This window comes from Pinus tabuliformis, chromosome 3_1, assembly GCF_031772625.1.
Source record: "Pinus tabuliformis cultivar Carrire ecotype Pingquan chromosome 3_1, CPIR1, whole genome shotgun sequence".
Taxonomy (NCBI): domain Eukaryota; kingdom Viridiplantae; phylum Streptophyta; class Pinopsida; order Pinales; family Pinaceae; genus Pinus; species Pinus tabuliformis.
Window position 1 is genome coordinate 875,850,088 of NC_142301.1, and position 11,317 is coordinate 875,861,404.

An 11,317-nucleotide genomic window follows, 5' to 3' on the forward strand; every position below is an offset into this window, starting at 1 on the left:
ATCCAGTTGTGTGCACCGACAAACAATCTAGTTTTCAGAAAAATGTAATACTTGCTTAATGGCATTTTGAGTCCTCTAATTAATTTGATGGAAGAAAAGAAATTATTGAAAAGAAAGATAATGTTGTATGGTCACACTTGTATCCATTTTGAGTAAAATTCCCTGAATCTGTATCTGAGGAATAAAATTGCATCACCTGATATTGAAAAAGTGGCTTCACACAACTTGACTTGCAGGACTCCTCAATGCATGCTTTAGGATCAACAGGTTCTATGTCTGACCTGAAATCCAATTGCACAAGCCCAGTACCAAATCATTAACATAACACACTTTCAAGAAAACATTTAGGAAAATATAATTCACTTTGTCAGCAAATAAACAATGGATTGAAGACATTCAGACTAATAATCAAAAGACAAGCATCCGTTGATGTAGACCAAGTTTCAGACTCATACATCAAATTTGCATTATCTTGACTTTTGACTCTTTACATGCAAAGAGTAAAAAGGGCCTGTAACTCACGGAGAGCAAATCCCACCATGAAAGAAAAGAATAGAAATAACACAGCATACAACATACTATGTATGAACCAGATGATAGATCACAACATATTATGAATCAGACATCATTTTCTGGATCTGATAATATATTTGATGAGACCTTTTTTTAAAATATGCATAGGGTTCAAATCTGGGGCAAACCAGAGAAGTTCCAACGTTTAGAACGTTTATATTTTCAAGAAAAAATTCGATTTTTTGAAACTTGGCCCTTTTCGGAAATGAATTACATTTTTGGAGACCCATTATGGAGATTTGTTCATGGTTCAAAATTTATTAGATTCCAAGACCATAAAATTTTGGTCTCTTTTTAGCACTTTATTTTCAGCAGGTTGGTCATATTTTTGAGGACCCAGTATGGCAAAAAGCATCAATGATCAATGGCAAATTTCAAGTCATTCTGAAAATTTGATTTTTCAGGGTCCAAATCCACTGTCAGCTTCTAAAGGGTTCTTGGCGGGTCCCACATGAAATGCACTCAATATATTTGGAGAGCCTAAGACACATAAGCCTTTAGATTTCCTTCTGACTTTGACTTGGGGTGCACATGTGGAGGAAGCTTCCTCACACTTTTTGTGGATTTCCTGATTGATATTATTGGCCTTGATGAGCTCCCTCCACTCGAGCCTTTACCTGTAATTTTATAGTCCTAATTTTATAGTCCTTTAACTTCATTTGTCTTGAGTTTATGGTGGGCTAATAATTATGGTAAATCTGGTCTTTGGAGGGGTTACTATGCTTAGAACCAGAGCACACCACATAAGGAACCTTCCTAAGCACATAAGTGGGCCTCATTCTTGTTACTTGTGGCCTAGGGAGGTGCACCCAACTTTGAATGGTTATTGCTTTGTTTAGATGGTAGCCCACCATTCTCTTTTTGACGTGTCCACCATTCTATTTTAGCTTTGGAATGCTATTTACCAATGTTGCACCAAGTTTCCGGGACAAGGAGGCGAGGGAGCGGGGATACGTAGGAGCGGCCCATGCAAAAGCTCCCCACCAATTTTTAGGAAACATGGGGGGACGTCGGGGTCTTACAAACTTATAAATATAAAATATAAATCGATGAATCATATAACTGAAACAAATTTAAAACGAAAAGCATGATCATTGATATCATTATCATATAAATTATAATCATACATCATACAAGTAAGTTTGTAACTTTATAGTGTAACTACTAGTCTACTAACTTACTAACAATGCACAATGAAAATAAATTATAAAATTATAAATGTTTAAACTTTAAACCATATTGATGTTCCACTTCCAACTATGAACATTGAATATTGAATATTGAAATAAAATTATAAAAGTCAAGTCTGATACATCAAGAGTCAAAAATTTTAATTTTAAAGAGTCAAAATAACATAAGAACATATCAAAAGATAAATGAGCATAATTGCTCAAGGTAATCCGTTCAACAAAGGAGCAAAAAGAAGGTTGCTTGGTGATGGCAACAATGTTCAGTTCAACAAAGGAGCAAAAAGAAGGTTGCTTGGTGATGGCAACAATGTTCAGTTCAACAAAGGAGAAAACAAAAAATGAAATGTGAATTGAACATAACGTAAACCCTTCCCGGCCGTCAACAAATATTATAAATTACGAATTTATTTTGTTTCATAAGAAAAATTTGCGATTTTTTTCTAGGGAAACGACCCCTCAAGACCCCTTAAGACCCCTTTCGCCTAGAAAACGACCCCAAGATAGGTATGAGTGATGAAGTGTTATCAGTTGATTTGTCTAATCATGATCAACATTGGCTATTAGATTCTGGTGCATCAAATCACATGTGTATTCATAGAGAATGGTTTAAAACTTATAAACTAATCAATGATGGAGTAGTTTACATGGGAAATGATGTCACATGTAACATTGTGGGAATTGGAAGTATCCAGCTTAAAATGTTTGATGGGACAAATAAAATTCTAACTGATGTAAGACGTGTACCTGAACTAAGGAAAAACCTCATCTCATTGGGAGTACTAGACACTAATGAATATAAAACCTTTATTCAAGGTGGAGTAATGAAAGTTTATAAAGGAGTTTTACTAGTAATGAAAGCAAAGAAGGTTGGAAATCTTTTCCAGTTAGAAGGAAGAACAGAGTTAGATCATGTCTCTACAATGTCTGAAAACAACAGTAATTCTATTCGTTTATGGCATCAAAGGTTGGGCCATATGAGCGAAAGAGGTTTAAAGATTTTATCTGATCGTAAGTTACTTCCTAATTTAAAGTCTGTTAAGTTAGATTTCTGCAAACATTGTCTATTTGGGAAACAAAGCAAGCAGAAGTTTAAAACTGGAAAACATATAGTAAGAGAATCCTTGATTATATCCATTCTAATGTTTGGGGTCCATCTCCTATAACCTCATATGGAGGATCGTCATATTTTGTATCTTTTATTAATGATTTCTCTAGAAAAGTGTGGGTCTACATGTTAAAGAAGAAGTCTGATGTGTTTACAGTTTTCAAACAGTTTAGAGCATTAGTTGAAAACATCACTGGAAGAACCATTAAATGTTTAAGAACTGACAATGGTGGTGAGTTTACTTCAAAGGAATTTGATAATTATTGCAAGGAAGTTGGGATCGAAAGACATAAAACCACTATATATACTCCTCAGCAAAATGGAGTTGCTGAACACATGAACATGACTCTTTTAGAGAGAGCAAGAAGTATGCTTAGTAACGCCAATTTGCAGAAGGAATTGTGGACAGAAGCAGTTTCTAAAGCTTGCTATTTGATAAATCGATCACCATCAACTACAATAGGATGCAAAATTCCTCAAGAGGTATGGAAAGGTCATCCTTGTGATTATTCTAAACTAAAAGTTTTTGGTTGTGATGCATATGCTCTAGTTCCAAAACATCAGCGTTCTAAATTAGATCCTAAATCAAAAAGATATATCTTTGTTGGATATGGTGATGGGACTAAGGGATACAGATTGTGGGATCCTACTACTCACAAGATCATCATTAACAAAGATGTTAAATTTAATGAATCCTCACTTGAAAATTCAGATGTAGATAATAAATTGAAACAGGATAATGTATCTAAGCTTCAACACATCCAGTTTGAAACCAGTTCAAAAACTGATGATAATCAATATGAACATGGTTCAGATGCAAGTCATGAACAAGTTTCAGATGCAAATCATGAACAAGTTTCAGATGTAGATCATGAACATGTTTCAGATGCAGATCATGATGAAGTTCCTACAGATAATAATCAGCAAATTGTGGAAGTACCAGAAACATCTTTAAGGAGGTCCACAAGAATTAAACGTCCTCCTAAAAGGTATGATGATTATGTTACTTCAGTTGCTTTAACTACTAACGATGATGAACCTTTGTGCTATCAGGAAGCTGTAGAAGGTTCTAAAAGTGAGAAGTGGAAAGAAGCTATGAAGGACGAGATGATGGCATTAGACAAGAATGACACATGGGATCTGGTAGAACTTCCTAAAGACAGAAAAACTATGGGATGTAAATGGGTTTACAAATTGAAAAGGGGTGTTGATGATACAAAGGACAAGTACAAAGCAACGCTGGTCGCAAAAGGTTTTTCTCAGAAAGCAGGCATTGATTTTCATGAGATATTTTCACCAGTTGTAAAAATTGTTTCAATTCGAATTGTATTAGTGTTAGTTGCTCTACTTGATTTAGAATTATAGCAACTAGATGTTAAAACTGCATTTTTACATGGAGATTTAGATGACGAGATTTACATGGAACAACCGGAAGGGTTTGTTCAAAATCGCAACAAGAAATTTGTCTGCAGACTCAAGAAATCATTGTATGATCTGAAGCAATCGCCTCGACAATGGTACAAGAAATTTGATTCTTTCATGTTGAGTCAAAATTATATAAGAAGTGAATATGATCATTGTGTTTACTTTAAGAAATTAAGTAATGGCATGTTCATTATCTTAGTGTTGTATGTTGATGATATGCTTTTAGCAAGCAAAAGCATAATAGAGATCAACAAGTTAAAGGCTCAGATGGCTAGGACATTTGATATGAAAGATCTAGGAGTAGCAAGACAGATTTTGGGCATGGAGATTTTCAGAGACAGGAGCAATGGTAAGCTATGGCTATCACAACAGAAGTATATTGAGAAAATATTCTTAAGCTTTGGTATGAACAATGTGAAGCCTGTTTCAGTCCCTTTAGCTTCCCATTTTAAGCTTTCTTCAAGTTTATGTCCTAATACAAATGAAGAAAAGGAATATATGTCTCGAATTCCATATGCCAATGTAGTAGGTTGTTTGATGTATGCGATGGTTTGTACTCGACCAGATATTTCACATGCAGTTGGGGTTGTCAGCAGGTATATGGAAAATCCAGGAAAAGAACACTGGTCAGCAGTGAAATGGGTGCTTCGGTATTTGAGAGGCACAAGTGATTATTGTATCACTTATAACAGAAGTAGTGAATTTGTTTGCGGACATGTTGATTCCGATTTTGCAGGTGATTTGGATAAGAGAAGGTCAACTTCAGGATATGTCTTTACACATGCAGGTGGAGCTATTAGCTGAATGTCAAAGCTACAGAATATTGTTGCTTTATCCACTACTGAAGAAGAATACATAGCTGCTTCACATTCTTGCAAAGAAGCGGTTTGGTTGAAAGGTTTGTTTGGTGAGTTTGGTAGGTTACAGGACAACATCAAGTTATTTTGTGATAGTCAAAGTGCAATTCATTTGGCTAAGAATCCGGCCTATCATAGTAAATCAAAGCATATACCTATCAAGTACCATTTTGTAAGACAGGTTATCACTGAAAGGGGTGTATCTCTTGAAAAAGTGCATACGAAGGAAAACTGTGCAGACATGTTCACGAAACCAGTTTTGTTAGAGAAGCTACGTTGGTGTCTGGCTTCTCTTGGCTTGCAGAAAAGATAAAATAATAAATGAACAGGGTATCAGGCTAATTGTTGTCAAGGTGGAGATTGTTGAGATTTTCTGTTTTATTTAATTTGGCAAAAATTTCATGTAGGTGACAACAATAGGATTTGTTGCTATATTAGCTCCATTATTCTTGAGGAGGAGTTAATGCATCCTATATTTGTTGTGAGAGAACTTATGATTTAGTTTTATACTCCAGCTATAAGAAATGTAAGCCCGTAGAGGATAAGAGAGTAGAGAATAGGGTGAGCTGAGAGTATGTGTGAAGAATTAAATTGTTGTAATCTCCTGTTGAATAATAAGATTGCCGATGCCTCTGTTTTGGACCTTGGTGGATGTAGCCCAGATTGGTTGGGTGAACCACGTTAAATCTTTGTGTTATGTTTCTTATGTGCTATGTATGTTTTTTAAAATTTCCGCTGCGCATTGTTTGCTCTAACAAGATTCACTTCCCAGGGCTATTACACTAGCAGAGTTTGTTATACAGAACTCAACAATTAAGAAACAATAGCACTCTTTTTACATGGATCACAATACAAATTAACCTAACAACAACACAACTAACTAGCTTACTAGTCCTTCCCGTCACTGCTCAGCTTGCCTTCACAACTCTGCTGCCCTGCTGCTCTGTTATCGTCAAAGAGCCGTGACGAACCCTGTTGTTGTCCCAAAATGGCAAGTTGCTTGCCCTATCCCCTTTTTCCAGCTAGGCCTTCACTTCATTGCCTCAAGTGTGATTCAGTGAGGAGCCACTGCCACTACAAAACCCTTAGACGTGGCTCGCAACCACAGAATAAACCTTCACTGCGAGAACAACTCGGAGAAACGTCCTCAAAGGCCCTCGCTGCCTCAGGTAGGAAGCTTCGCTGCCTTGAATGACTTCGTTTGCCACAGAGAAATCACTTTCAAAAGCGTCGTTGCCACAGACCACGGTATTAGCCCTCAAATAATCTCGTTGTTACAGGGAACCTCCTCTGCATGTCTTGGATTAGGGTTGTTTTGCTGTCAGCATACTCTACCTGCCATGAAAAGGGCTCACTTATGCCCCGTCATTACCGTGGAATTGTCTTAGACAAACCTCAGTGCCACAGGATTGCTCCTTAGACTAATCAATCCACAAAATTCCTCCCTTGATTGCTAAAATTAGATGAAGATGCTTCAGAAAATTATGCCAACCATAATAGAGAGAAGAGAGAAGGGATTGGCTAGGGTGAAATCTTTCTCCACTGAAACCAATTAGAAAGAAGGGGTCTTAAATGGTAAAACCAATTAGAAAGAAAGGGGTCTTAAATATTTCTAAGAGTCTCGGCTCACACAACAAAATGGGTCTTAAAAGAGTCTTAGTTCACAAAACAGAAATATCAATTAGAGAGAAAGGGGTCTTAAATCTTTTTAAGAGTTTCAGCTCACACAACAGAAAGGGGTCTTAAAACTCTCCAAGAGTCTTAGCTCATAAAACAGAAATATTCACAAATTATGATGAGAAAAAAGATTTTCTTTTAGATTCATTTTTGGGTTTCTTCTCATCATGTTAATTTGAATGGCTAATAAGTTTTCTCTATTTTGTTTCAAATTTGGTTTGTTTTCACAAATTTTCTCCAATTACCCCAATTTACCCATGTTACCCACATTGAATAATCAGTTTCTCTTTTATAATTGACTATAGTCCATGGAATTAGATAAGCTATTTCATCCTTCATGGAATGAGATAATCTATTTCATCCTCCATTAGGCACTTTAAGTAGAAGAGGACATCACAGTTTCCTTCAAATTACATTGAATGATTTTGTTATTAAATATGTTTCATTTGGTAGCTTGTTCAATTAGATTGGCAAAATTAAGGCACTTTAAGTAGAAGAGGACATCACAGTTTCCTTCAAATTCCATTGAATGATTTTGTTATTAAATATGTTTCATTTGGTAGCTTGTTCAATTAGATTGGCAAAATTAAGTAGAAGAGGACATCACAGTTTCCTTCAAATTCCATTGAATGATTTTGTTATTAAATATGTTTCATTTGGTAGCTTGTTCAATTAGATTGGCAAAATTAAGTAGAAGAGGACATCACAGTTTCCTTCAAATTCCATTGAATGATTTTGTTATTAAATATGTTTCATTTGGTAGCTTGTTCAATTAGATTGGCAAAATTAAGTAGAAGAGGACATCACAGTTTCCTTCAAATTCCATTGAATGATTTTGTTATTAAATAAGTTTCATTTGGTAGCTTGTTCAATTAGATTGGCAAAATTTTCAAAAAAATAAGTTGTGTATCTTGTAATTGAGAGCCCTTCACAGTGAAAAAAAAAACCTACCTCCCTTGATCCCAGTAAAGTAGCCATTGCATTGCATGAGAAACTGAACTAGGACAAATTATTCAGCCTATGAACTACAGATCTGATCCCCGGATGAACTAATCACTCTCTCTAATAATTAGGAGCTAAGTCTCTCACACACATATATCCCTTGTATTTTGTTTTGGGGTCAATGTGTCTCTTATTGGACACTTTTATGTGTCTACCCATGAGAGATATCAAAAATTAGAAGTACAGAAAATATGTATATAGACTATAGAGTTCCATTTTTTTTTAAATTACAAAATATTTGATACAACTAGTCACTTTATTTAACATAAAAATTAGAGTAATTCAAGAATGAAGTTGGAAACATAAAGCGCAGTTTTTTCATTGAGTCAGTTGATGTAATCAAACTAAAATGTGTTACATAAATATTGAGATTATGGGTAGGAATACCAACGAAAAATATAAAATTGGGTAGACACTAAATATAACCAACGTTTTTTTTCTTAAACTGGTTGTCTTACTATATCATGGGCTATATATATATATATATATATATAATCTTAGGTGGTTGGGGAATGAATCATTGTTATCCTCCCCACCCAGGTTCAATTCTGGCAAGTGACATGTGGGCCTTATATTAAGTACATTGTTGTAGCAGCTTCAAAATCTTGTTGTTGTATGGCCTTGAGTCTTGAAGAATATCTTACCCTTGTCTACCAGCTGGAAATTGAAATGCCTTGTTACATGGAATATATATATATATTAAAAATTACAAATACAAAAATTTGGATATAGACAATAGAAATCCAACTTTTCAATAATTTACAAAATATTGAGACCATTAGTCACTTCATTAAACACTCAAGAAATTAGAGTATTCAAGAATGAAGTTTGAACCACAAAGTGTTTTTCCTTCATTGAGTCATTTGATGTCATTAAAATCAAAATGTATTACATAGATACTGATACTATGAGTGGGAATGCCAATGGAAAAATATGAAATTTGGTAGATACAAGATGCTGATATTTTCTTTCTCGAACTTGATGTCCTATTATAGGATGGGGTATTTATAGCACTGGTAACTCCATTTGCAGCAGATGGAGCAGTAACAGAAGTAGACAGAGTTGGAGGAAAAGCGACAACACAATATTGACATTCTTCCTTATCATTTGACCTTTACCTGTAGGAATTTACAGGGTAAGTTCCTCAGATAGAACACCAAAGGACACCGCTCACAAACAGATCACAGATCAATACACCAATATTTTTGACGTGGTTAAAACCCTCAAAGAGGGAAACAGTCCACGGCCTGAGCCAACACGGCCACTTCAGACAATTTATTAATATAAAATGAAAATTTACATAAGCTTCTCTCATGGATGGTTCCCCTACAAATGACCCTCAATGCTCTTTAAATAGAGATCATGGACCAATTGGGTGTTAAGCCACGAATCAAGTGTCGGTAATACCGAGGAGAGAATGAACCGTCGGATCACTACATATTGTGACTGTCAGATTGTAAGTTACAAAATGTACATAGTAAAGAAACACACTTTACCTAACTCTATACTAGACCAAGTTATACTTAACTATTTCCTATGTGTTGGAATATCCTAACATTACCAGCGCCCTTAATGATTAAGCCATGATTTTTGTGATATGAATAATGAAGAATGCTGCTATCAGAAAAAATGACAATCTCAAAAGTTAAAATGCCTTCAAATCTCCCAGAATCCCTTCAAATCTGATCTTTTATCTTCACCTCCACAAAATTAGAGCATTTTCCTGTTGCTGAAAGTGAAAAAAAGGGGGGAGGAAATGTCTTTTCTGGCTTATATTTTGGCCCCTTGCATATCTGACACCTTGGGACACCCTAGGGCGCACACATATTAAAAAACAGGACAGGTGTCAAACCCATGTTTTAACATGTGACATGTCCAACACATGGGTATGGACACGCAGGTTTTGCGAACATGTTGTGTTTCTTGGATTGGCTTACCACTCAATATGATTCCAGCTCAATTTAGGTAACTAGCTCTTCATCTTAGCTCCAAATCTATTAAGCACTCAAAAAAAATTAAAAATCTAAAAATATTACTTGAAAGATCCAGAATTAAAATATATCTACACTAATGTGTATTGAACTATTTTTAGCATTAAACACTAACTAAACTAACTAAGATAGACACAAAATGATCTTCCCCACCCAGGCACCACACTTATCTTAGTGCAATAAACCAATACTCATAATAATCAAGGTTCATATCTGAGCCTCACAAAAGTTTAGGTTTCCGTGTTCTATTTCTTATGTGACATCTTCCAACATGGTTCGTTAATGCAAACCAATATATGTGTTATTTGCTCCATGAAACGCTGTTAGAGTTGGACAGCACAGAGTGGACTTCATTCGGAAATCCCCATGTCTCGGGGTTCACCGTTTCAAGCTCATTTTAGTAATATGTATGTCAAAGTCAGCCTTTTGAAACCCATGCCATTATACTAGGACAAACCTTCACAATCAGAATAGTCTATCACCCTCAATAATGAACCAACGCCCCCATTGGCCGATCTAAATGACATTGATAAATCTGCAACCTAGATTCTAATCGAGGTGCTTTGAATTAGGGTATTCGCGCGCCTACCAAATTGGTTTACACTTGTGCCTGGGACTAATTCAAAAATTTAAATCACCGTTAAAGAAAAAGAGTTGCAGCCCGCTTAAACACAAACAAATAAAAAAGGGAATGATTAAAAAAACAGCAGAGGACGAATAAACAGGGTACACGAGACTGCCGATGCTGTTTATAATCTGATACGGTTACTCACATGATTGATGAAATAGAGGAGTTGTGCGCCCAAAGTGCTGAATTGGTCCGTCCAGGCTCGGCGCCTTCAAACACAACAAATAGTCATCCAGTCAGTATAGACCGAGAGTCTTTGGCAAACTTTTTATCTCTAAACTTTGCCTTGTTTTTCTTAAAAAGCGTCAATGTGCAGATATTCACCATTTGCGTTAATGGTGGAATTTACATACTCGGTTTGGGTTGTCGTCGTATCTTCTTTTCGAGTAATGATTGGAAATTTGTGTTTGTTTTTATAGTGCTGAAAGCGTTTTTGTTTTTGAGATAGGGGTTCATAAGGTTTATTCACTACGAAATTATTATTTGCATCCCAAGTTTTCATCATTCAGTGTTGGTTGTTTGTACACTATCATATTAGATAACATTAGTTCTTCCCTATGCTGGTGTGGAAATTGCATTAAGGTGAGTTGTAATAGTATATTTTATTTTTTTAGTCTATATGTTATAAAAAAAAATTATAATGGAAAATATTAAAAATGGAAATTTTTGTTTAAGTTTATAAATTTTGGTGAATTTTATTAATTTCTAGTATGCAAACTATAAAATGTTTGGTAGCATCTTTGTAACAATATTCATATATCTAATTAGCATCTATAAAATATTAGTGATTTTTAAGGTAAAACAATTTTACTAAAATATGGACAAATATCTTTCTTTTTTTCGAAAAAGCTTGGAAAAGTAGCCCACCT

At 35.2% G+C, this 11,317-nt stretch overlaps 1 protein-coding gene across 2 annotated transcripts in view; it reads right to left on the bottom strand.

The window, feature by feature from the left end:
• LOC149190380 (cytochrome b-c1 complex subunit 6-1, mitochondrial-like) overlaps positions 1-10,937 on the bottom strand; it is a 242,834-nt gene extending 231,897 nt beyond the window's left edge. For both annotated transcript variants that reach the window (XM_089412132.1, XM_089412133.1), the window contains exons 1-3: positions 10,802-10,937; positions 10,594-10,657; positions 197-281 (exon numbers count right to left, since the gene is read on the bottom strand). In XM_089412132.1, coding sequence (XP_089268258.1) covers positions 197-281; positions 10,594-10,657; positions 10,802-10,904 — 252 coding nt within the window. In that variant the 5' untranslated portion in view covers positions 10,905-10,937. The remainder of the gene's footprint in view (positions 1-196; positions 282-10,593; positions 10,658-10,801) is intronic.
• Positions 10,938-11,317: the final 380 nt, after the last annotated feature.